Raw genomic sequence first — 27,155 nt, 5'->3', positions numbered from 1 at the left:
TTGGGGAAGGACAGGGTCATTGGGTGCTACACTTCAACTATTTATAGGAAGGAAACGTTTACTAATACTCATCTTCATTATGAAAGCTGCCATCCTGATTATCAAAAGAAACCTATGGTAAAGGGACAGATGGTTACACTATCTTATCTAATTTCAGATGATACCATGTTCAGTCATGGGTTGCATCATCTTGTCTTTTTTTTGGATATTGGGTATCCTATGCAGCTTCTCAGGAAAATTAGGATGGAAGTCATAGGTCACTGGTATGATCGGTTTGCCCCCATTCTGAGAAGGCTTTTCACACTTGGGAGGAGGTGAACAGGAACATCAAACCCACTGATTATAATTACCACAGGACATTTAATGCCACTACCCCACTGTTTATTATACCTTTTAGTATTAACACTCAGCAATATGTTAACGTTGTTAAATGGTTTTGGGATATGGTTTTCACCGATGAATATAAAAAATATCTTGGGGCAACCCCAGTAGTAGTTTATTCCAAGGGTAAGAATGTTAAAATGTTTTTTAGAAGCAACGTCAGCCACGATAGTATTAATCCACATTAAAATGCAAAAATGTGGATGCCATACGATGTGTAGGTATATCCATTAGGGCTCATATATTGTTGTGCACAATTATGGAATGACAGTAGCCAGTCTGGGAAAGTGCAATTATAATAGCACTTATGTGGTTTACTTGGTAAGCTGTGGATCTTGTAATGCATTTTACATGGGGAAAATGATCAGGAAGTTAAAGGACAGAATTAGAGAAGACAATCACAATATTAAGAAAGTGAAGAACACCAATGCTCTTTATAGGCACACTGTTCATTGTTCAAATATTAAGAAGATATTCTTCTTTGTTATCGACAAAGTCCTCATTACACCTTTATGTGGGGATGCAGACACGTTGTTAGAATTAAAGGAATTCAACTGGCAACTCAGGCTCAATGCTATGGTTGCACCAGGTTTAAATGATGTGGCCTCGCTGAGCAGTGTGTAAAAATATAAAGCAGCTGGAGTTTAAATATTTTAACAAACATCCACTTATTAATTTATATACAATTTTTATACTTCTGTATTGGTTTATTTTACATTTTCTATTATTATTTATCAGAAGAAAGTTTATAGGAATTTTTTTTAGTAATTGTGCATACATACAATACACCTTTAAATACTGATGTTGAGTCAACTGTTGAATGTGCATGACTATTTAATATATTCTTAAGTGGCAGGTTCTTACTGGTTGCTTACCTTTTTAAATTTTGTGTAGTTTGATTTAATCTATTAACTCTGATGAAGTGTTTTTAACCTGTGTTAACATGAAAGCTCTCAGTATCTAATTAAACAGTGGTCTTTGTTTCAAAGGAAGTCCCTTTTTATTCTTTTTGTGCCTATTTTGTGTTAGTTTTGATTGGCAATTATAAATTATACAATGACTGGCCATTAATATCAGCCCAACCAGCGTGCCCGTTGTAAATCCCAGAATATACCAACGGAAAAAGGTCCAGTCACCCAGACTTCTTTCCGTTCGTATATTCTATAACTTTTTTTTTTTTTTTCAATATAAACTAAAAAAAAATGTAAAGTCCGGACTCCATACATACCAGAGAGGCAGCATGGAGGAAATACAAAGAAACTCAGATACGTTATTTAAAACTAAAGACGTATACCTGATTTTCTTTGCATTTCCTCCATTCTGTCTCTCTCCTACCCCTAAAGTAGCCCAAACTTTTTTTCTTAATTAAAAAAAAAAAAAAGAAAACAAAAATGGAGCAACGGAGACTTTCTTTTCTCTGTTGCTCCCTTTTCAAAGCATTGATGTACTGGGAATGTGTGGGAACGCAAGTCCCACATGCATGCGCAGTAAATCAAAGCAAGGCAGCAAGATACCACCAGCTGCGGAAGGACAGTACGGCGTTGTTATACAAAGACATTATCTAAGAAAAGTAAGTATTTTTTTCTTAAATAATGTCACTGTACAATAACAATAAATGACTCCGTGGTTGTGGTATATTGAAATTTACCCATGGTTGGCTTTATTTAATCACTCAGGCTTCATCCTCATGATCAAACCACTCCAACCGTGGGTAAATCTTCATTATACAACGACCCCCCCATTAATATTCAAAAACGTGCATGCTGTGCAAGCGTGCACGGTGTAAATCAGAGTTACAGGAATGGAAAAAAGTCCGGTCGCCCGGACTTTTTCCATTGCTATAACTCTTTTTTTACAGCAATAGAGAGCGCAAGATCTCCATTGCTTCACACTGTCTCATTATGTTAAACGAGTTTAACATAGCAAGACAGCTTTAAAAAAAGAAACAGAGATTCTCCGTTGCTTTTTTTAAAGCTGTCTCACTATGTTAAACTCCTTTAACATAGCGAGACAGTTTGTAAAAAGCTACGGAGATCTTGCTTTCTCCGTTGCTTTTGCCCACAGCTCTGATGTACTGCGTAGGCATACGCATGCGCAGTACATCAGAACTGCCGCAGAATACCAGACAGCTGTGGAAGGGCAGCAAGGAGGCATTATACAATGCCATTATTTAAGAAAAGTAATTATTTTTTTTCTTAAATAACGTCATTGTATAATAGCAATAACCCACTTCTGGATGTGGGTAATGCTGGATTTACCCACGGTTGGCTTTGTTTGGCCACTCGGGCTTCATCCTTGTGACCAAACCACACCAACTGTGGGTAAATCCAGCATTACCCACACCCAGGCGTGGGTTATTGCTATAATATACCACACCACGTCATCGGTTATTGTTTAAACATCCAACTGGAATTCTGCAATGTGCTTAATACATACTACTGGTTCAACTGGTATTAGAAGTATTACGTTTAACAAGTGAAGAATTTGCAATACTAATGAAGTAATGAACATTTTAGCAAGTGAGCTCATAGTTAATAACAGAAGAGGGCTTAATTAATATTAAGAATATATCAGAAAATAAAAGTAAAGTTAATCAGAATGTTTCGAAGAAAAGAACACTTTCAAATGTTTAATTTGTTCTGCCATCAGATTTATTAATGAGGGTCCTAGTACTTACTGTCCCAATACCAGCAGAGCATATTCTCCACCCAGTTTGGTTACATGCATGTCAGTTTTTGTGGTTTAGATAGCAACCGCTTCCACCCATACTTTTTTCTACATAGGACAAAGAGTTTGAAGGCTAACAGGCAAAATTCTGGAACACACCAGAGCTATTAAAAATAACAATATTCTTAATGCTTTATTTAGGCCCTCTGATAGTTGCATGGATTTTTAAGATTTTTGTTTTTAGTTTGTTGGAGTCTGTTGACAGTCAAGTTGGAAGGGGTTGCAGAGATTATTTAGAATATCTGAATACAAGCGGTAAATTGTTTTAAATGCAACATGTTTTTATAGTTTGAATGCATCTGAGAATTTGAAATGTCATTTGAAGAGGCTAAGACCCTTTGAATGTTGGTCCCATGAGAAGTAGAGCCTATTTGTTTATTTTGTGGGGTTTTCAAATAGGCTATTAGTTCAAACATTTAGTTTGATGAAGTCTCAGTCATGGTGACAGCATTTTCAGATGAAAGTGCTTACTATTTCTTTTTGCTTAAGTTTTTATTAAACTTTTTTGTGGTTATCCCTCATCTCCTTAAATATTTTCTTTTTTTGTTGTTGTATACACTATGAGGAACCTGAAGGGATTTGTTATTGAATATTTTAGAATGCACATGCACAGAGTGATGATTTGCTTTATGGGTATGAGTATTTATTTACTGTACTCAGTAGACTGCCAGCAGTTCAACATATTTTGACAGATTATGTTCTATAACCAGTAGTAGCAGCTTCAAAGAACATTCAGGCAGTTTTGATTAGAGCTAAGTGTATGGACTTTATTCAGGACTTCTTTAGATATTATAGATTTTCGGATGATATTCTAATATTATGAGAAGGGGGGCTTGATGAGGCAGATGATTTTTTGAACTATATCAATGCCACTACTGATTTTTTTAGCTTTACCAGTAAAATTGAGAAAGAAGCAGTTAATTATCTGGACATCCACCTATACAAAAATAGAAGGGATGGATGTTATGAATCATGTATATAAAGGAAGCACACCCACTCACATTGTTAACTGCATTTTGAGAGTGACCACCCCTTTTGGCAAAAAAGAAATTTGGTAAAGGGCCAAATGATTAGAATATCAAGACTAACAACAGGTTTAAAGAACAAATGGTAGAGTTAAAGACTATGCTGGCAATAAGGGGTTACCCATCTAGTATCCTAGAGGGACAGGAGAGTTATGTAACAAGCAGGAGAGAAGATTTTTATCCCCCATTATTGAAAACCTGAGAGTTTGTTGAATGTTAAGAAGACAGAAGAGGTAACTACTTGCTGTGTGTTAACATATAAAGAGGATAATGTAGAGGTCCGTAAAATGGTGGAAAAGAACTGGAATTGTGTTTTTGGGGCATATGGATTAACTGACAAACTGGGTAATAAACCAAAAATAGTTTTCAGAAGAGGACTCAACATTAAGAACTTATTTGAAAGGAAGAAAGACAAAGACAGGATTCCATTAGGTAATATGAGGAAATGCAATGGCTGCAGGGAATGTAGGTACATCTATGAATGAATGCAGGAATATAGTGATAGAGGGTCACAATAGAGTAATTCCAGTGACAGGGAATTATAACTGTAATACAAAAGGAGTTGTCTGTGTGGCCTTGTGCCAGTCATGCTGTGCATATTATATAGGACAGACGGAAAACAAGTTAAAAAGCAAATTTACCAACACATTTATGCAATTAAGAGACAAGACAAAACAAATGCCTTATTTAGACACAGCATCAATTGTAAGGATTTTAAAAAATTCCTCCTCTGTGTATTGGAAAAGGTAGGTAGATGGGGGGGGGGGTAATTGGCCCTGTTTTTTAGAATACAGGGAAACACACTGGCAAGTTTTGTTGAATGCCACAGTTTTTCCTGGTATCAGTGACAGGATTTCTCTAAGGAGCTTGCTTCATTTAAAGGCAGATGAGATTAGATAAAAATGGTTTAAGTGGTTGAATATAGAAGCAATTAAGTTAGTAGCTAATATATGTATTGCTATTTATAAATATATTTTCTTAACAGCTGAAATGTTTATTATATATGTGTTTTTATAGGAGAATTATTCATGTATTATACACAGCTATATATTTTTAAAGAAAGAACATATTAATGTGTTTTTAACTTGAGAGCACACAACTAATTAATTCATTTAAGTTAACCGATTGTGATTAATCAATTGAATTGTATATAAAAAGGGGGGGAGGAAGTGTGTAAGGTTTTGTATCTGATGAAGTTCCATTTGTATTGAGTGTGAATAAAGGGAACAAAAGCATAAATCAAATCAGATAAGAAATGTCTCAAGCTGGTCACATTTAATTCACTTATGGAAATATATATATACACATACATATACATATACATATACGGATACACATACATATACATGTATATGTATATGTATGTGTATATATATTTCCAATATATATATATATATATATATATATATATATATATATATATATATATACACATACATATACATACTGCGGTGGTGGTGCTGCGGTAGCGTTGCCGCCTCACAGTAAGACGTTGTCCTGTTCGATTCTCAGCTAGAGCATCTTCTGTGTGGAGATATGCGTGAATGGGCGTACCTTCATTGAAGGTTGTGAGTCAGGGCCGGCAACTCGGCACGTAAAAATCTACTGCCAATCATTAGTGGACCGGAGTTCCGCTGTGGCGACCCCTAACCGGGAAAAGCCGAAAGACACAACAACAACAATAAACATACATATACATATACACATGCACATACATATACACAGAAAATATACATATACACATACATATGCATATACATATGCATATACATCTATATATATATTTCTCAGACATCCACTTGACAGTGCCTGAATTATTTCTAACAAATGCTTAAAGGAGATAAAAGGTGTTGTTGTTAACATTACATGTGACCTAAGAAGAGCATAATAGGAGAATGAATTGTTTAACAAACTGAGAAAGTACAACCTCAAACTGAATGAAGTGTAAAATCAGATTTACATGGACTACAGGGTCCAGGGTTTAATTTCAAAGGACATGAAACTAGATCAAGAGAAAGTCAAAGCAGTGCTACAAATGCTACTATCTCAGGATTAACACGTGCTTATAACATATCTTGGTACAATATGTTATTTTTTTAAGTTTATTCTGAATATGTCAGAAATATGTATGCCTTTAAGGAAATTACTGGAACAAGATGTGGAATGGAACTGGTGTACAAAGAAAGGGTTGAAGGGATGAGCTCTGAATATTACATGGTTAAAAAGAGAATCTTTCTTTCAAATGTTCTGATGTGAATGAGGCTAGCAATTGCCTGTGTTGTAGTGCTAGTGGGGAATGGTTTGATTCTGTGAAGAGAACCTACTTTTACATGTGTCTTTTTGATAGCCTGTGTTAGGTGTTTGCCAACTTACATATTATTATCGATTAGTACACCTAGCAGTTTTGTTTAGGCTACAGTAGTTATTATGGACTTGTTCGAGGAATATATCTGGAATGAAGGAGGAGAATCTAGGGAGTCACCAGGGTGAAAGAACATGGGTTTACTTTTACTTGGATCAAGAATCAGTTGTGAGTTAGACAGCCAGGATTCTACTACTGAGGAGGATGGTTGAGTTGTTACTTCCAGTTTGGTGGGAACACTGCAGCTGAGGTTAGAGTCATCAGCATACTGAACAACAGATGCAGGATGGGTAGCTGTATGAAGTTTGTTGGTGAAAATACTAAAAAAGAAGAGAACCTAAAATTGAACCCTAGGGGACTCCCATAGTGACAGGCAAAACAGCTGAAAGATCTTGCTGCCATTTGACACTCAGATAGATAATTATGGAATCAAGCGAGAGATCTGTGACTGAGTTTGAAGGTGGCAAGCTCTGTAAGGGGTGTTTGGTAGGAAACCATGTCACAAACTTTTTATAGGTCCAAAACTATAGAGGAAACTAGTTTGCCCTTCATTTCTGTGTTAGTTAATAGTATTAGTAAAACTTAGAAGTCCGGTTGTAGTACTGTGATTGGGGCGTAAACCATGTTGAGTATTAGACAGAAGATTGTTAGATAAAAGGTAGTTCAAGAGCTGAATATGTTTACTGTTTTTCTAGAACTTTGGCTGGGGAGATAAAATTGCTATAGGTCTGTAGTTGGAGAGCTCAGTAGAGTTATGTCCCTTATGCAATGGTATAATGTATGATATCTTCCAGATCCTTATTAGAATACCTAAAAAAAATCACCCAATGTTTCAGTACCATGGTTACAGCCAAAATGTACTTTGAAGCACATGGAAATGCATCACAAATAAGCTAAAGGGGTGGTGAGGTCACAAGGCATATGTGCTGTTATGCATCACATACAGATATGCCATCATCAAAGACTGTTATTGTAAATTTTGAAAAAGATGAACCCAAATGAGGCTAGTAGATCAAACTATTTTGCATCTTCATGATATAGGACAGAAAAAAAGTCACACAGCTGGTATCAAACTCTGAAGTTAGGTCATCTGATAAATGTTGATAAGGTTTTGGGGTAGCCTTAGAAACTTAGCAGCTCAGCTTTCTAAATTATTAACTTTAATGAAGCACCATACAGAGCATACAGAAACAACAAGGAACTTGAATGGATATGATCTTTGTATAAAGGACAAGGGGGGGAGCAGCAGGAAATAAGGATCATGTAATGCTAAAGTGTGGAGATATACTAATGCTTCTTCATGTGAGAGACAAGACTTTCCCAGCAGGAGGACCTGATACATTTTAAGGAAATGGTTTATTAATGATCCTTTAATGTGAACATTTGCTAGGGTAAAAAAAAAAAATCAGCTGATTTTACATAGGAAACTTAGGAGGCATTCACAGTGCATTCTGCTGGCTTCCTATAATAATAACTGAATCACTGACTTCAAAAGAGATCAAATGTAAATGTGTGATTCAGTCAAGTGATGCCTGCTGACTGCAGTATGAAGATAAAGCTATTTATTCAACTGATAAAAACAGAAACAATAAATTGCATCCAGAAACACAATGCATGATCGCTGGAATGTAAAGATTTAGTGTTTTTGATTAAATATTGTCATTTTTCTTCTAAAATGTTATGCAGAGTTGGAAACTAAGTTTGTTTGCTAACTCATAAATAATTGTGACAGAAAAAATGTGCAACTTAAAAAGACTTAGTTCAGAAACACATAAAAAGATTAGCATACTGTTAATTTACTTGTAAAAAGCCAATAGAAATGTAAAGCTATGAAGGAGTCAGACATATCTAACATAATAGGGCTTCTTCTTCATTCGGCTTTTTCCCGGTTAGGGGTCGCCACAGTGGATCACCTGTCCGCTCATGATTGGCAGTGGAGTTTTACGGTGTCGAGTTGCCAGCCTGGCACCCAACCTTCCACAGAAGGCACACACATGCACACACTCACACCTAGGGCCAATTTAGAGTGTCCAATCCACCTACAGCATGTCTTTGGGATGTGGGAGGAAACTGCAGCACCCGGAGGAAACCCACGCAACCACAGGGAGGACATGCAGACTCCGCACAGAAGGCACCCCAGCCGAGGATCGAACCAGAGAACCTCTTGCTGTGAGGCAACAACGCTAACTGCTGCACCACCGTGGCCGCCCTATCTAACATAATAGGGCAAACATACAAAATGTTCTGCCTCAGCAGTGATGAAAATAATTTAAAAAGTATCAGTGTATCAATACTTAACAGTACAAATATGTAAATAATGAAACTTACCATAAATGCAGATGTTTGAGCATATTCACTGTTGCAGTCATGACTTGTGGCATTTCCTGCTGTGGAAGCCCTTGGCCAGCCTGATTACCAAAATAAAAATCTGCCACCTGCTAAGGCTGGTGGACGCTCTTCCCTGATGTCAGTGCACTTGCGTATAAAGGGAGCCAAGCTTCCTTGGCTTTTAGAATGTAGGAACCCCAGGATGATATATAAGCAAGGGACAAAGGTAGAAAAAGGGACCTGCAGGGTAAACACTGAGGGGGTCCTCTGGATAGTGCAGAAAATAGAAGCAGGCTACTACTGAAGGCAAAAAAGGGTAAGAGGGGAGAGAAAGAAGACTGCAATGCTGAATACACTCAGACATCTACATTTATGGTAAGTGCACACCACTGTACTATGTTCTTCGTGTTTCACTGTTGCAGTCCTGACTTGTGGGATGATTCCCAAAAGCTGAGATGAAGATGGAAGTAGATTCTGCAGAAGAGAGGATACTCTGCAAGATGATATGGGGCAAATCCTGCTCTAGAGCTGGAGAAGGCTGATAAGTGGTAGTGTTTGGTAAAGGTATGCACAGATGACCAGGTAGCAGCTTTCAAAATGTCTTTGGTAGGTACTCCCTTCAGGAAGGCAGCAAAGGTAGAAGTGGGCCTAGTAGAGTGAATCCTTAAAGTTTCAGAAGGCTTTTTACCATGATGGTTGTAACAAAAGAAAATACAGTGAGAGATCCACTTGGAGATAGTTAGCTTGGAGAATGGTTTCCTTTCAGAGCTAGTCTGATTTCCTGAAAGATGTACTTCTGTCAAAATAGTAGCAAAGCTGTCTGCGCACATCCAAGGAGTGAAGGATTTTATCCTTCCTGTTCTGAGGGAAGAAGGTAGTAAGTGTATGTCTTGATTCAAGGATGTGTCTGTGACCACCTTGTGCATAAAGGTTGGATTAGGCCTCACTGATACTCTGTCTGGGAGGAATATAAGAAATGGTTCCACTGCCATGAGAGCCTGTAGTTCAGAGATTCTTCTAGCTGATGTGATCGCCAGTAAAAGGGTAGTCTTCCAGGTTATAAATTTTAAATCAGCAGAAGCTACCAGTTCAAAGGGGGTAGCATCAGTTTTATTAGAGCAAAACTGAGGTCTCATGGAGGTGTGGGTTACCTCCAGAGGTCTGATGTGAACCACTTCCCTAAAGAACTGTTTCATCAGATGGTGGAAAAAGACAGCAGGAAGAATAGGAATGTGGTTGAAATGGCAGAGGTGTGAACCTTGATGGAAGAAAAGGATAGGCCTCTGTCCAGCAGGGTAGCCAGGTGATCTAAAATGGCACAACTATTGTCTGATTTAGGATTGGGGCTTTGCTGCTGACACCAAATGGAGAATCTTTTCCACTTGGCTGAGTATGATTTCCTAGTACTAGTTCTTCTAGCCTCTTTGAGAATGTCTTGAACTTGTCTGCTTAGGGTAAACTCAGAGTAGTATTTTGTGGAATTATCCAGGCTGACAGTTTGAGAGTCTGTAGACTGGGATGCACAAACCTCCCCTTGTCCTGAGTCAGAAGGTCTACACACTGAGGAAACTGCCATGGTTTCTGTTGGTTAACCTCAGTAGAAGAGGATACCAGTGTTGCCTGGACCAGTCTGGGGCTATCAGGATGATCCTTGGGCCTTGAACCTGAAAGAGAGACCCTGGTTCTGGGCACATGCCCGTGTCCACCATGCAAATTCCTCCTTAGGTAAGGGATGAGTTGAATTTCTGTCTCCAGGGACTGTTGAGTGCTGGCACCACAAATTCTCGTGGTACCACTGGAGCTTCCTCATGTGTAGCATGGCCAGAGGGATCAGGAGGATACAAGATGCTATGTAGCCTAATGCTCTGAGGAATTCCCTGGCTGAGAGCATTGCCTCTGCATAATGTTTTGGAAGTATTGAGTCAAGAAGGAGATCTTTTCTGAAGGGAGGAATCCAAAGACCCTCCCACGAAAACTATCCTGGTGGAGGGGTTTGTGCTGGATTTGTGAAGGGTTATGGTGAACCCCAAAGAGGTAAGGAGGATCTGAGTGAAGGCCAGTTTTTGAAGTGTCAGCATTTTGAATTTTGGTACCAGCAGGGACTGACTGAGGGTGGACAGGTCTAGGATAGGATGCCAAGAGCCTTTCTTTTTTGGAACCAAGAATAGCCTGGAATATAACTCTTTCCCTATTTGATTATGTGGTACTGGTTTCACTGAGCCCTATGAGCATAGGTTGGGAATATGAGAAAGGGCCTCCACTCTTTGATTTTTGTGGAACATCTGGGTAACTTGAGTATCTTAATGGCTCTTTGAAAGTGGGCCTGTAACCAACTGAAATAACCTTCAGAACCCACTTCTCTGAAGTAACGAGGGACCAGTTTTCTTTGAATAGGGATAGCCTTCCTCCTAGTCTTCCTCCTACCTGTTCTGGAGAGAGTGGGAAGTGGGGTAGGGGAAAGGAGGAGTCATTGCTGCTCTCTGCCAGGGCCCTGTGGCCAGGGACTCCCCTGCCTGGGGGTTCAAGAGGACCACTGCCTGAGTCTTTGTGATTGCTGCTGCCTTTGAGGCCTTCCCTTCAAGGCTTCCTCTGTCCGCCTTTTGATTGAGAGGGAAAGGACCAGTGTCTAGTGGGAAAATTCCTACTGAACCTAGGAGGCTGAACTCGGAGGAAGTTCTTGACAGTTTGCAAAGCTTTAGCTTTATCTTCAATCTTTCTTTTTTAGTACAGCCTCAGCCTTTGACCCAAAAAAGGAAGTCCTTATCCAGGGGTACATCTAGAATTTGGATTTGACATGGTCTGGAAGGGTCTGTTCCCTAAGCCAATTATCCCTTCTAATGACAGAGACAGATACAGCAGCTCAGCTAGAAGCTTCCATATCATCATAGCCACAGTAAAGAGTGTCTAGCCACCTGGGACCTGGAATGACAAAGGTTCAACAATTCTTTAGAAATGTTCCGGTTCTCCAGAGAGGAAATCTTTTGTTTTATTTTATCTAAAGTACTTTGTTGGTATTTTATCATATGGCAATGGCAGTTAAGGGCTCTCATGGCTAGGGTAGCGCAGGTGTAGACTTTTTTACCAAACCTATCAAGGGCCCTGCTTTCCTTGTCAGTAGGTAAAGGATTCTTAGAAAAGCTTACTTTTGCTCCCTTGGGACTTGGAATGACAACCTCTGGGTCAGCAGAAGTTTTTTTGAAGATGTATTTATATGAGTCCAGCACTCTGTGAAACTTGTCTGGTTTTCAAGGGGCTCGAGGTACAGAGTCTAGGTTAAGGGAAGAGTCAATAGAAACATCCTCTACCACCTTCAATACAGGGGGAATAGCCAAAAGTTTGTTTTCTGGAGGTTAAGGAGTTCCCTAATCCTCTTTTTAGATTGTGGGTATTCCTGTGCCTCCTGTATGAAATGTTCCCTCATGCCATGGAGTCTTTCCCCAAAAGTGATGCATTTAGGAGGTGAGGCTGATGGTAGATTTTCCTCAAAATCTGAATCCTCAAAGGAAGTAAAGTAAGGTCCCACCTCAAAGACAGGACCCTCCTAGTCAGAATCCTCATATGATTCAGGAGGTTCAGAGAAAACTTCAGGGGTAGGATCCATTTTCCTTTACCTAGGGGAAAACTCCAAAGGAGGTTGCCTAGATCTGACTAAGAAGATGATGCCCTCAGCTAACCTGACCAGGTCTTGCTAATAACCTATTGAGTGGGAGCCAGTAGGCCTAGGCATAGGACCTGAGGTAGAATCTTTCTTAGAAATAGCTTTAGTCTTGGGTCTATGTACATCCTCCATCCTGACACCAGTCTCTCTGTAAGGCAGAACCAATGCAGGCTAATGCCTTAAGGGAATGTCACTGGTACAAGACAGCTTGTTAGAAGCCAAGGTCTGCAGAGTGACTCCAGACCCAACCGAAAAACTGAAAGCCAAGGCCTGTGTAGAAGTTCAGGGACCCAACAGCATGTCAGACTCCATAAAGGTATCGACAGAGGCCTGCTCCACCACCTTGGCCCCAGAAGGGGGCTGTGAAAGTGCCTCACCTTCCTCAGCGATAACGAGCCTTGGGAGACTAGCCAAGGGTGAATGGCTATTGTCTCAGGTCCTAACCCTGGGTCTATTTTGTCTTTCTTACACTTAGGGAGCTTAACCTCGGGATGAACAGCAGACACCATTGAATGATGCACGGAAGATTGCAAACTAAGATGCCTAGCTAAGATTGCAGTCCTACGCCTGATAGTCCTAGAATTGAAACAAAAGCAAAAATGACAACTAGAGACGTTAGGATCCAGGCCTAGACAGGTGATTTACTTATCACAGTGGAGACAATTGTTAACCTTATCTGGCATGAGTTAAAGCAAGAAAAAGAGTTCCCCAACAGGGGACTTGGCTTTAGAAGACTTCTGCTTTGGGCTCCGACGACAAGAAAAGACTGATGTAATGGCATCAGCTGGCTCCCATTATACCCAAGCATATTAATATCAGGAAAGGGCATCCACCAGTCTTAGGAGGAGGGAGATTTTTACTCTGGTAGTCGAGATGGCCAAAGGCTTCCACAGAAGGAAATCCCACAAGTCAGGGCTACAACAGTAAAACATGAAGAACATCAGCTTATACTGAATTTAATTATGTCTAACAAAGAACTCAAACAAGAACTTACCCTTGAACCACAAAACCTGCCAAGTCTAGGTGCTGTGCTGTCGTAGCCATCGTAGATTTCCAAGTAGTCATAGCCACAGTCTGACTCTTCTTCTATTTCAAACGTTTGGAAAATAAGCTCCACTCCATATCCATCTTCAGCAGCTATAACCCAGTCACAATCCGACTGTCCTGGGTAGTTGTTATCACCAAACTGAGCATGAGAATACAGATCTTTTGTGCGGATATCTGCCTTAAGGCGGCCTCCACATTCTAAAATAAATGCAAAAATACAGTACAATTAAATGCAGTTAACTTTTTTTTTTGGTAAGGCCTAATATGTTAGAAAGACAAACATTTATTATTACAAATAATGATGTAGCAAATGATGGACACTGTCCAAACAATATTATCTAACTTACACTGAAAATTATGATATTGCTATGAAGTAATGAATGACTGATTAAAGTTTCTTCTTCTGCAGTCATGTTTATATACAAAATGTACAGTTTTTGGAAGAAGTAACAGAATTCAGTCTATTTTTAAGGAATTTTGATTAGACCTTCTCAGGTATTAAATAAAGAGTGCTAAAAATAAGTTGATGGGTTAAAGACTTGACTCTATGGGTCACAACTTAAAACTTAAATAAAAAGGAAGGATCAACTCTACCTCTGGAATAGAAGTGATGTAAGCCACAGCTTTGTCAAATACTACAGCCATTTACTGACTCCCTTCACCCTGAAAATGCCATGAAGAGCTGCTGCCTGGTGAAACAAGGGAAGGTTGGATCATTATGGTCTACCTACATTGTCCCTGCATGTGTTTAGTGCCATATTTTATTAAGTGAGGCTCACAGTCACAGACATTAAAGCCCTCTTGTAAGACAAAAGGACTTTGCTTTGCATCAGCACTGAAATATTCAGCATGGCTAAACACCATCAAAATTATATATACACTGGAGATACTAGGAAGGATATGGTTGCAGACACTGCCCTTTGCCCTTTGAGATGTTACAGAATATATACCGTTCCTGAAAGGGCTCCATTCATCAAGAGATGAAAATGTGATGTGAAATTTCTTGATTTAATGGGCATAATGAGAGCAAGAAATGTTTTTACCTTCTTAGGATGTTACAGTGATGGGCATCTTGAGGTAAAAGGTGTGTGTGTGTCTGTATGTGTGTGTGTGTGTGTGTGTGTGTGTGTGTGTGTGTGTGTGTGTGTGTGTGTGTGTGTGTGTGTGTGCATATGTGTATATATATATATATATATATATATATATATATATATATATATATATATATATATATATATATATATATATATATATATATATATATATATATATATATATATGTATGTGTGTGAATATATGGGTCCATTGAAATATGTTGACTCTGTCATTGGTTGACTTTTGTTTAGCTGAAAAAATATGGTCACTGCACAGATATTCAACAGGTGTGCAAGATCACACATTCCTCAAGGTAGGGAAATATATGTTAGTATATATAATTAGCAGGGGGTTTGGGGGTGCAGGGGGTTGTCCCCCTGCAAAAGAATTGTTGCTTGTCCAGTCAGGATAAAATAGACGAGCCTTCATGGGTTCTGTTCAAGCAGCTTTATTATGTACAAACACATCAGGATCGAGGCTTAATAACTTTAACTTAGATAAACTTATAAACAAACTAGCTATTATACTTATACATGCTCACTCTCTGGCTGCACTCACAAAATGGCACTGAAGCTAGCACATGCTGGCTATTTATATGCACGTGCTGACCTTGAAATGCTTCTTAAAGGTACAACACACACACACACTATTCTACATCCTCCCTCTTTGAGAAATAAGTCATGCAAGATTGACGACATTAATTGATATGCAATCAATACAAATAATTATTTGTCATGCAATTATACAAAACTAAATACATATAGACAATTATGTCCAGGTTGCTGTGCATTTCACACTAGGTCTGGAAATATGACCAAATCATGTGACATAGAAATTAGAATTAGGTCTAGCAAATGGGACTGTCTCTGCTGAATGTTCAACCTTAGGAACATCATTAGGAATGGAAGTAGAGGTTAAGACATGTTCTGCAACAGGAACATTGTGTGGATTGCTCTGAGATCTAGAGTCTGTATCACAGAAACAATGCTGCGATATCGATTCTGTTACAGGAAGAAGATGTCTGCAATTTCTCCTGTACTCCACACCCTCAGATTCTATGAAGTAAGATCTCGGCTCGGCACATATACCTGTTACTTGACCAATCTGATCAAAACCTTTCACCGTTTGTATCCTCACTGTCTCTTCTTCTTTCAATGGACAAAGAAATCTGCTCAATTTATCATAGCTGGACTTCTGGAAAGAACGCTTTCTAAACAGTTGGGCTCTAATTGTCCTGTTGTTCTTAGCTTTAGGCCTCAACAAACTGGTACTGATAGGCAATGTTGTTCTGGGTTGCCTAGATAAAAGTCTCTGAGCAGGCGAGCCATGTATATTGTCACGGTATGTTTCTGAGATTGAACAAATTCAAAAAGACACTGGTATTATCTTGCTTTGACTTCTCCAGTAACTACTTTGCACTCTGTACTTCATGTTCAGCTAGTCCATTTGACTGTGGACATTCTGGACTACTAGTAACATGTATAAAGTCCCATTCTTTTGTAAATTTCTGAAACAACTGACTGGTAAATTGGGTACCATTGTCAGAGATAACTGTGTGGACTACCATGGACTGTGAAATGACATTTCAACTTGGTGATAACAGAAGTGGATGTTAGATTAGGTAGTAAATCAATCTGAAACCAGTTTGAATAAGAGTCTACCAACACTAAGTAATGCTGATTGTTCCACTCAAATATATCAGTGGCTGCTGTTGACCAAGGTAGTTCAGGAACTTGAGTTAGCTGAAGTGATTCTTTTTGTAAATGCAGTTTAGTACTACTGCATACAGAAGAAGAAGAAGAAGAAGAAGAAGAAGAAGAAGAAGAAGAAGAAAGTACTTTATCAATGTCTTTTATTAGTTCTTCTTTCGGGGTCGCCACAGCAAAGCTCCGGTCCGCTAATGATTGGCAGTGGATTTTTTTACAGGTGCCGAGGTGCCAGCTCGACACCCAACCTTCAACAAAGGCACGCCCATTCTTCGCATGTCTTTCGAATGCCACTCAACCGCGGGGAGGACATGCAGACTCCACACAGAAGGCACTCCAGCCGAGAATCGAACGGGAAAACCTCTTGCTGTGAGGCAACAACACTACCGCTGCACCACCACGGATATCAATATCTTTTATTAGAATAGGCCAAAATACCAGTTCTTGTCCTTCTTTTGGTAGATTCGGAACCTAGGTGACCACGATGCAAAATCTGGATATATTCATGCTGTAAGGAAGCAGGAACAACAATTTTAGGACCTTTGAAAATAATGCCATCTTCCATCAACATCTCATCTCTGTAAGGAAAATAAGTTTGCACTTCAGGTGGTACACTAGATTGCTTTGACCGCATTCCAACATTAATGTGGTGGTTGAGCTTTTGCAAAACTGGATCAGTCTTTGTATGATTGCTCAGCTCATCAAGTCTCGTGGTAAAAAAATTATGCACTTCCATGATGTCAAAGTCAAAATTCTCTGCATGAAGCTGTTCCATTGTATTTCTGGGTGATCTGGATAAGGTATCAGCCAGATAAAGAAGTCTGCCTTTTGTATAGACCATTTTTGAAGTTGTACTTTTGAAATTTGAGCATCATTCTTTGTAATCTTGATGGAGCTGAATGCATAGGCTTCTTTAAAATAGTGACTAGAAGCTTGTGATCAGTTTCAATCTGAATAGCTTGACCATAAATATAATCATGAAACTTAGAAAGCAAAGTAGTGTACACTTACCATAAATGAAGATGTTCAAGTGTATTCACTGTTGCAGTCATCATTTGTGGGTAATCCCTGCTGGGTAGCCCTCGGCCGACCTGAATACCAGAGTAAAGGATTTTCCTCCTGCGTCGGCTGTCCTGAGACTGTGGCTGACGTCAGGTCATCAGGGCAATAAAGGGTGGCAGCCGACACCATTACATCAGTTTTTCTTGCCCCCCAGTAGGCAGGAGCCCCTAAGAGGATATAGAAATATGGGGGAAGCTGAAGAAGTGGGTGGAGGCATGCTAAATAGGTTATGGGATGTTAGCATGCCCTGCAGGATTGCAGATGCAAATCCTGCCCTGGTTTTGGAGAATGTAGCCAACTGGTAGTGCTTGGTGAAAGTGTGGATAGATGTATATGTAGCAGCCTCCTGAATATCCTTGGTAGGAACCCCTCTCAGGAAGGCCATGGAAGTAGAGGCTGCTATCATGGAATTAGATCTGATGGATTTAGGAGGACTCTTTCCATGGAACGCATATCAGAAATGTATGCAATGCGAGATCCATTTGGAAATGGTCTGCTTTGTAATGGGTTTCCCCTCTGCCCCAGGGGCAAACGAAACCAGTAGCTGGTCAGTTTTTTCCTGACTGATTTAGTCCTGTCAAGGTAAAATCTCAATTGTCTGTGTATGTCCAGGGTATGCAGAATTCTTTCTCCTTTATTGGTAGGTTTAGGAAAGAAAGTAGATAGGTGTATAGTCTGCTTGAGGGTTACATCAGAGACCACTTTAGGCATAAAGGAGGGGTTGGTTCTCAGAGAGACCCTATCCACATGGAAAATGATGAAGGGCTCAGTGTCCATAAGGGCTTGGAGCTCAGATACCCTCCTGGCAGAAGTGATGGCTAGCAAGAAAGCAGTTTTCCAAGAGAGAAACGTGAGATCTGCTGAGGATGCTGGCTCAAAAAGGGGTAGAGTCAACTTTTCCAAAACAAAGTTTAGATCCCAAGCTGGTGCAAGTGGCCTTCTTGGTTGTCTGATGTGAGCCACACCTCTGAGGAACTGTTTTAAGAGGTGTTGAGAGAACAAGGGCTGCTCCGCCTGAACATAGGCTGAGATAGCTGAGATAGCTGAAGCATGAGTCTTGATAGAGCAGTAAGACAACCCCTTTTCTAGGAGCTCTGCCAGGTAGTCCAGAACCAGTGCTAAGGAGGCACTGTTGCTGTATGTGCCTCTGCTGCTGCACCAGCAGGTGAACCTTTTCCATTTTGCAGAATAAGATTTTCTGGTGCTAGATCTACGGGCCTCCTTAATAATGTCTAACACTTGCTTGCTGAGGGCTGTAGTGTTATCCAGCTTTGTGGAATCAGTCATGCAGTTAACTTGAGTGTGGCAAGGCCTGGGTGCAGTAGCCTCCCTCTCTATTGTGTGAGAAGGTCTGTGGTGGGTGATAGGGGAATGGGAAGGTGTATGTTCAGACTGAGAAGCATGGGGTACCAGTGCTGCCTCGGCTAATCTGGGGTAATTAGGATAGCCCTTGGTCCTTCCTCTCTGATCTTGAGCAGCACCCTGGGTATCAGAGGTAGTGGGGGGAAAGCATACACAAACAGGCTGACCCAGTGGAAGGAGAGGGCTTCCACCTCTCTTGAGCAGAATTTAGTCAATTGGTGGTTCTGGTAGCTTGCAAAAAGGTCTATATCTGGTTTTCCCCAGATATGACTGATCTTTAGGAAGGTCTCCCTGTGCAAATGCCACTTGTGGTGATCCAGGAGCTGTTTGCTTAATTGATCTGACAGGGTGTTTTGTTTCCCTGGAAGCTATTGTGCTATCAGATGTAGTCCTAGATTTGAGGCTGACTGCCAGATTTATATAGCTAAGTGACATAGGGGGAAAGAATGTGTGCCCCCCTGCTTGTTGATGCACCACATGACTGTAGTGTTGTCTGTCTTGATTAAGAGTACTCCTGGTGACAGATGTTCTTGGAAGGTTAGAATTGCTCTGTGTACTGCTAGCATTTATTTCAGGTTGATATGGAAACCCTGAACCTCCTGTTCCCAAAAGGCCTGAGTTCACAGTATTCCTTTGTGAGCTCCCCAGGCAATGTCTGTGGCATATGTGGTTATGGTTTGGTCATGTGGCTGAAGGACAAAGGGTAGGCCCTTGTTCAGAGTGCAAGCTTCGGCCCACCACAGGAGCTCCTTCCCTAAACAATGAATCAGGGGGAGCTGGTGTTCCAGTGACTGGGAGTGTTGGCACCAAAGGTTCCTTAGGTACCACTGCAGTTTTCTCATGTGCAGTCTGGCAAGGGGTACCAGCAGGATGCAAGAGGCCATGTATCCCAGGGCTTACAGGATTTTTCTTGCAGTGAGGTGGGTTTTGTGTACCAGGTGGGTGAAGCAGGACTGTAGAAAGGCCTGCTTCTGTGGGGGGGAAGAAAGCCATTTGCATTGAGGTGTCTAGAAGGGTGCCCAGGAATGTTATCCTTCATGTGGGCTGTAGATGGGACTTCTCCAGGTTGACGGTGAATCCCAGCAAGCTTAGTAGGGTCTGTACAAAGGAGAGGTCCTGCAGGAGTTTTTCCTTGGTTTCTGCCTGTATGAGGCAATTGTCGAGATAGGGATAAATGTGTATGCCCTTCTGTCTGCAAAATGCAATGACTGGAGCCAGGCACTTGGAAAAGACTCTGGGAGCAGTGGATAAGTCAAATGGCAGAGCAGAGAACTGAAAGTGTTTTACCCTGCTCTGAACCTTTGGTAACTCTTGCAGGACAGTCTGATAGGGATATGCAGGTAGGCATCCTTCAGATCTAGGATCACTAACCAGGCTTGTGACAGGAGCATAGTTAGTAGTTTTTGCAGGGTCAGCATCTTGAATTTTGGAACCAGGAGGGACAGATTCAGGGTGGAGAGGTCTAGGATGAGGCGCCATTTGCCCTCTATTCTGGGAACCTGGAATAGTCTTGAATAAAATCCTTTTCCAGTCTGTTCTTTTGGTACAGGTTCTACAGCACCCTTGGCATAAAGCTTTCTGATCTGACGAATAGATTCTGTCATCTGATTTGCAGGGATGTCTGGGCAACCTGACCTTTTTGGATTTTCTTTGACACAGAATCTGTATCCGCTGGTAATAATTTTCAGGACCCATAGATCTAAGGTGATGGCTTCCCAGTTTCCTAGGAAGAGGGATCCTGTTTGGTGACATGAGGGGACAGGGAGGGGAAAAAGTCAATGAGAGTCCTTGGTGAAGCAAGTAGGTTTAGAAGTCCCTTGCCTAAGAGCAGCAGTGGACCACTGCCTGTGTCTTTGTTGGCTATGGGACTGATGCCTAGGAGTTTTGCCTCTGCTTCCCTTTCTCTGGACTGGTTTTGTCTGAGAGGGAAAGGACCAGTGTTTGGTGGGGAAGTTTCTGCTGAACCTGAGAGGTTGCACTGTAAGAAGTCCTTGGCAGTTTTATGGACTCGGCTTTGTCCTCCATTTTCTTAATGACCTCTTCCGCTTTAGGTCCAAACAAATAGTCTTTATCTAAAGAGGTGTCTAGCAGTTTGGATTTTACCTGGTCTGGCAAAGGCTGCTCCCTTAACCAGGCATGCCTTCTGATAACTGATCCTGTAACTGCAGCCCTGGTAGAAGCTTCTAAGGCATCAAATCCACAATGCAAGGAGTGTTTGGCTACCTGAGAGCTAGACTGTATGAGGTCTGTTAATTCTCTGGTAGTTCTATTGTCAGGAATGGAAGATAACTTCTGTTTGATGAGTTCAAGGACATTATGCTGGAATTTCAGCATATGAAATTGACAATTTAAGGCCCTTACAGGTAAAGCGTCTAAAGCTCTGCTTTCTTTGTCAGCTGGAATGGGATTTTTTGATGAGCTTGTCCTAGCTCCCTTAGGGCCTTGAGTAATTATTTCAGGGTCTGCAGCAGGGTTTTTAAAAAGATATTTGTGGGTGCCTTGTACCCTGTAATATCTGTCTGGTTCTCTGGGTGCTGCGGGGAGAAAATCTGGTGAAAGGGCATATTCTAGAAAAACATCCTCCACCACATCCAGGACAGGCGGAATGGCCAGAGGCTTATACTGAGGCAGGTCAAGGAACTCACTCAGTCTCTTCTTAGACTGAGGACAGTCTTGGGCCTCCCACTGAAAGTGTTCCCTGAGGGAATTTAAGGTTTTCCCAAAAGAAAGGTCCTCAGGGGGGAAGCAGATGGAATGGGGTCATCAGCATCAGAGTCCTCAAATGCTGCAAAGGGCTGGTCTTCCATGTCTGACTCCTCAAGAACAGATTCTTCTGACTCCTGGTCAGTGAGGACCTCAGGGAAGGTGTCTCTTCGTCATTTGGCTGGGATGGGAGAGTGGGGCTGGCTTCCCCAAATAAGAGTCATCAAGTCTTCTGCCATTTTGAGCAGCTGCTGTGACTGAGGAGCAGGCTGGCTGGTTGTAGGTCAGTAGCTGGGCCCTTGGGGATGGACCTCTTTGGGGATAGGTTTAGGCTTGGGCCTGGATGGGTCGGTAGTCTTATACAGAGTTAGTTTAACCAGTGGCGTTGTCGTCGGTCTAAGCCTGGCTTCGGTTGTCAGAGGTGTCTCAGTGGAAGCCGGTGCCTGTAAAGTGGCTCCGGGCCTGACTGCGTGAGAAAGAGGCGACATACTGGCATGGGGAGGTTGATCCAGCAGCATACTGGACTCTGAACACATCTCAGTAGAGGCCTGTGACAGTTCCTCGCCTAGTGTCAGGGGCTGTGAAGGCACCTCTCTGAGTTCAGCTGTAGTACTGAGTTGAAAAGTACCAGAGTTTTGACCCGAATCATCAGAGGGCCTAACTTTTTGAGGTCTATCTTTAACCTAGTCTTTCTTTTTTCTAGGTATGTCAGTAGCCTGCTGAGAGACTGACACCATATTGTGTTGAGAAGAAGACTCACTGAAATGCCTCGCTACAATTTTAGCTCTTCTTCTTATGGTTCGAGCATTAAACAGGGTACAGAACCAACACCCGGGGACGTCATGCTCTAGGCCTAAACAAGTGATGCAGAGAGAATGGAAGTCTTGGTGTGGGATCTGCTTTCCACAACTGAGACAATTATTGACTTTCTCTGACATCGGTTAAAATGGGGTACTTAGCTTTAGACGGTTTTCCTCACTCTGGCAATGGCCAACCAACACACTCGCAAAACTGCTTCTGCTTCGGGCTCCATGGCAAGAAAGACTGATGTAATGGCGTTGGCTGCCACCCTTTATAGCCCTGATGACCTGATGTCAGCCACAGTCTCAGGACAGCCAATGCAGGAGGGAAATCCTTTACTCTGGTATTCAGGCTGGCCGAACGCTACCCAGCAGGGATAACCCACAAGTGATGACTGCAACAGTGAAACACAAAGAACATCATGCAAATACTATTGCTAAAAGTTCTTTCTCAATTTGAGCATATTGCATTTCAGTTTGAGTAAGAGTTCTAGATGCATAGGCTATTGGTCTGCCTTCTTGAAGAATAACTGCTCCAAGACCAAATTTTGAAGCATCACAGGAAATAGTGACTGGTTTATTGACATCACAGTATCTTAATGTAGGTGGGGTGGCAATTTTCTGCTTAAGGTCTTCAAATGCCTTCTGGTGCTGTTCCAACTAAGACCATATAACATTTTTGCACATCAGCTCTCTCAAAGGTGCTGTCAACTCACTGATGTCTGGTATAAACTTGTCTAAATAGTTGACCATACCAAGACAACATTGTACAGCCTGAACATTATCTGGTGCTGACATCTCAAGAATGGCTGCTTGCCTGGATGGGTCTGGTTGCAAGCCAGTGCTAGTAAATAAATGACCTACATATGTAACTTCTGGTTGTCTGAATTTGCACTTCAGAGGACTGAGCTTTAAGTTCACTTCACGTGCTATGTCTAGAACATTCCTTAGGTTTCTGTCATGCTCTGCTTCACCATTGCTTCCAAACAATAAATCATCTACTATTATGGTACAAGAATAATCTGAAAAAATGTGCTCCACTGCATGCTGAAAGACTTCACTTGCAAAATTTATTCCAAATGGCATCCTGAGGAATCTATATTTGCCAAATGGGGTACTGAAAGTAGTCAGTAATGAGGATTTGCGATCAAACATCACTTGCCAAAATGAACCTTTTACATCCAAGAGAGGAAAAACAGTGGCATTTGATATTAGGGCTGCAACGTCCTCGACTGTATGCATTGGATGATGCAGTCTCTTTAATGCTTTGTTCAAATCTCTTGGGTCAATATATATTCTGATTTCGTCTGAGCCTTTTTTTGTGGGCTGCTACTTTGGACGACAACCAATCAGTTGGTTCTGTGACTGGACAAATTACACCTTGCTGCACCATTTTATCCATCTGAGCTCTAACTTTATTCCGTATAGCTATCACAACTTTTCTTGCCAGTCTGACCACTGGACTGACCTCTGGGTCTAAATTCAAAGAATACACAACTGGAAGTTTGCCCAATTTGTCATTGAAAACATCAGCATACTCTGAGAAAATAACTTCAGTAAAATTGGAACTAGGATATGTGTATATATGATGAACTTCTTTGGTAAAGGAAAGCAATTCATTCTCAAACTGTCTCCGAGACCCAATAATGACTGCACAGGTATTCAGACTACATAGAATAACAAGCTGTAACAGTTCCTAGCAAATAACATGAAAGCACTACTGGGCCTTTGGTTTGAATTTCTTCACATCCATAAGCAACAAATTTCTCACAACTAGCCACATTGAGTTGTTCATCAGTTCTCAGAGTAGCAAATGTGTCTGCTGACATAACATTATACTTTGAGCCAGGGCCTGCTTTGTGCTCGGTGGATTTACCATTGATCTGGACAGTACAAAACACTTCATTCTTTGCCAACAAATTTGCTGCATCAACATTTTCACCAATTGCTGATACCATTTAGGCGTAGGCCAACTAGATGGCCGCCTAGGGTGCCACTCTAGCAGAGGCGCATTTCCAGTAATCTAGATGGTGTAGATAGAACAGGATGGGGTCACAGGGTGGTTTTGGAGGCCGCTGTGGAGACCTTTTGCCTAGGGCACCAGCTGACCATTTTTTACACTTGTGGCATGACTGACCAAATACTATGCATTTTTCTCTTTTACACTCATGAGTGGCACCACAATAGTGACAGTTAACACTAAGGTTTTGCTGACTCACCCTTGTCCTGCACTGAGTATGTCCTTTTCTTAGAACTTGCTGGAAAACTACAGCTTTTACCTGGGAAGCCTGCAGGGGTGGCATGTGCTTAAACCTGCTTCTGCTAGCCACGTGTTGCATGCTGTCTACATTCACTCTGGAGCCTGCTGAAACCATGCTCTTATCACTTGTAAGCATGCTTGTGTGCCTTTCTGTAACTTCATGGATTTGACGAATCTCAGTAGCTTTGCTCAGCATTTGATCACTGTCACAAAGCAAAATCTTTCTCACTGAAGCACTATTAATACCACACCCAAGCCTGTCCTTTATCAACTCATCTTTTAAATCAACAAACCGGCACAGTTTAGCTATGTTCCTCAGGTCAGTAATATAAGCTGCAGTGGTTTCTCTTGGTTTTTGATCTCTTATGTAAAACAAATGCCTCTCTAATGTAATATTTGTCTGGGGGTTACACATTTCTCTGAATTTGCATTTCAAACACTCATGGTCTTCCCTTGATTCAACCTGTGCAACAGTGGTCTACAACCTTTTTTGCACCAATGACGGGTATCAATGTAAGACAATTCTCCATGGACCAGCCATTTTGTGGCGCACATAATAAAATAGATATTTATTTATTTGACATTTGTTTAACTAGGAGGCCAGACCCAGGGAGAAAAGCTCCAAAGTACAATAAAAAGACAGTTGGCAATAATTACCGAAAAAAAATAAAGTGCACATTCTGCTTAACAGCATAACACTGATATACTATGTTTGGGAGGTAAGAAAACCTAATGGCAACCTTATTGATTTAATGTTTATAAGAGCAATATTTAAAATCTGTCCCTATTATTTGGCTCTGTCCAGCATACCTCTCAACTGTACAGATTTTCACAGAATGTCCAGAAGTTTGCCTCATATTTTTGGTCTTTTTCTCATAAAATTGTTGTTTTTCTGGCAAATCAATGGCAGATCATTGAGGCTGAAGTCAGAAAATAACAACAGGCAGTTGAGTTTCATACTTCATACCTTTCAGAAAATTCATGCTAATGCAAAACCTGTATTTCTATCAACTTTTGAAGTTTGTAAGAACAGTACTTAAAATGGTCCCTTATTTTGGGCCTTTATCCCCCCCCCATTATTTTTGGCTTTGTCCAGATTTCTTGATCTAAGTAAGAGGCTGAGAGGTATTCATACCTCTCAGCTGTACAGATTTTCGCAGAATATCCAGATTTTTCCCTCTGAGTTTTGGTCTGTTCCTCCTAACTTTTGTGATTTTCTGGCAAGTCTCTTGGATGATCTGAGGACTGAAGTCACTAAATAATGATATACATTTGTATTTCATACCTCATATCCTTCAGAAAAATGCACAATAAGACAAATCCTGTTATTCTAGCAAACTTCTATGGTTATAACAGCAATATTTAAAATTTGTCCCTATTTGTCCCCCCATTCTGTTAGGCTTTGTCCACATTTTTTGCAGTATTAAGAGGTTGAGAGGTATGGTGTGTGTGTGTGTGTGTGTGGGGGGGGGGGATAGAGAGAGAGAGAGAGAGAGTGAAGAGTGAGAGTGATTGCTGGCAGCAGCAGCAATGAGGTTTGTGTACCTTTCGTCCACACCCACACACACACAGACACATACAGACACACACACACACACACACACACACACACACACACACACACACACACACACACACACACACACACACACACACACACACACACACACACACACACGCCAGAAATTTATGCCAGTATTTGTAACTATGCCCAATAGCACAAGCCTCTGAATAACTGAACTTTGCAAAATAGGTCTCTTGGGCACAAGAATACTCCTGAAATTACTGTACTGTAAGAAATCTCTTAGTGTAAGAAACATTTCAAAATAATTGCATTGTGCGAATAAACTAGGCAGAAGAAGCTCAGAGTAAGAAACATTTCAAAGTAACTGCACTTTGCAATAAACAGTACACAGCACACTGAAACTTTCCCAAAATGGCTGTACTTTACTAAATAACTCTTCACAGTGCAAGAAATGGTCTGCAACGGTGGCACTTTGCGACTAGCCATACCCAGCACAAGAACCTTTTTGAAATGGCTGTATTTTGACTGTACTTCACAATATAGTTGCACTTCGCACACAATAAACTCTTCAGAACAAATGCACAGTAATAGGAACACACTGTAAGCACTTTTACACACTTTGAGATACTTCGAATAACTCTAGTTATGCCCTGAATACAATGTTAAATAGTAGTTATGCCAAAACACAGTACTTTGCCAAAAAACGTGCAGTCACCTTGCTTTATTTATGTTTAATGTGCCCTTTTTGCCCTTATTATATTTGTTTTGCTCTTTTAATCTTTTTCCATGCCCATTATACATTTCTTGTGCTCATTTTATGCTAAACATGCTCATTTTACAATTCAGAGGTAATTCCAAACCCCTTATATGCTTTTCAGATAATCATTTTATCAAATATCTTAATTTTAAACATTTTGTTTAATTAATAAACTCTCACTTGTTTAATAACATGGTCTGTGGCCTTGTAATGCTTGTTTTATCTTTTTTATAAAATAAATTGTTTGTGCAAGTTTTCATTACCTTTGGTTCATTTCTGGCCCTTCTTTGTGCTTGGTTCTCTCAGTTTACTGTCACTGTTAACTCTGCATCTTGTAGCTCTGAAAAGCAGTCTCTG

At 40.8% G+C, this 27,155-nt stretch overlaps 1 protein-coding gene across 1 annotated transcript in view; it reads right to left on the bottom strand.

Annotated features, from left to right (window-relative positions):
- The window catches only part of TLL2 (tolloid like 2), a 2,712,623-nt gene that overhangs the window by 17,031 nt on the left and 2,668,437 nt on the right, over positions 1–27,155 (bottom strand). Inside the window, exon 20 of the mRNA XM_044056577.1 lies at positions 13,476–13,726. Within this exon, the coding sequence (XP_043912512.1) occupies positions 13,476–13,726 (251 nt within the window). The remainder of the gene's footprint in view (positions 1–13,475; positions 13,727–27,155) is intronic.

This window comes from Protopterus annectens, chromosome 14.part0, assembly GCF_019279795.1.
Source record: "Protopterus annectens isolate FY-2018-M chromosome 14.part0, PAN1.0, whole genome shotgun sequence".
Taxonomy (NCBI): domain Eukaryota; kingdom Metazoa; phylum Chordata; order Ceratodontiformes; family Protopteridae; genus Protopterus; species Protopterus annectens.
The sequence above is the reverse complement of the archived record's forward strand: the minus strand, read 5'-3'. Positions and strand labels throughout refer to the sequence as shown.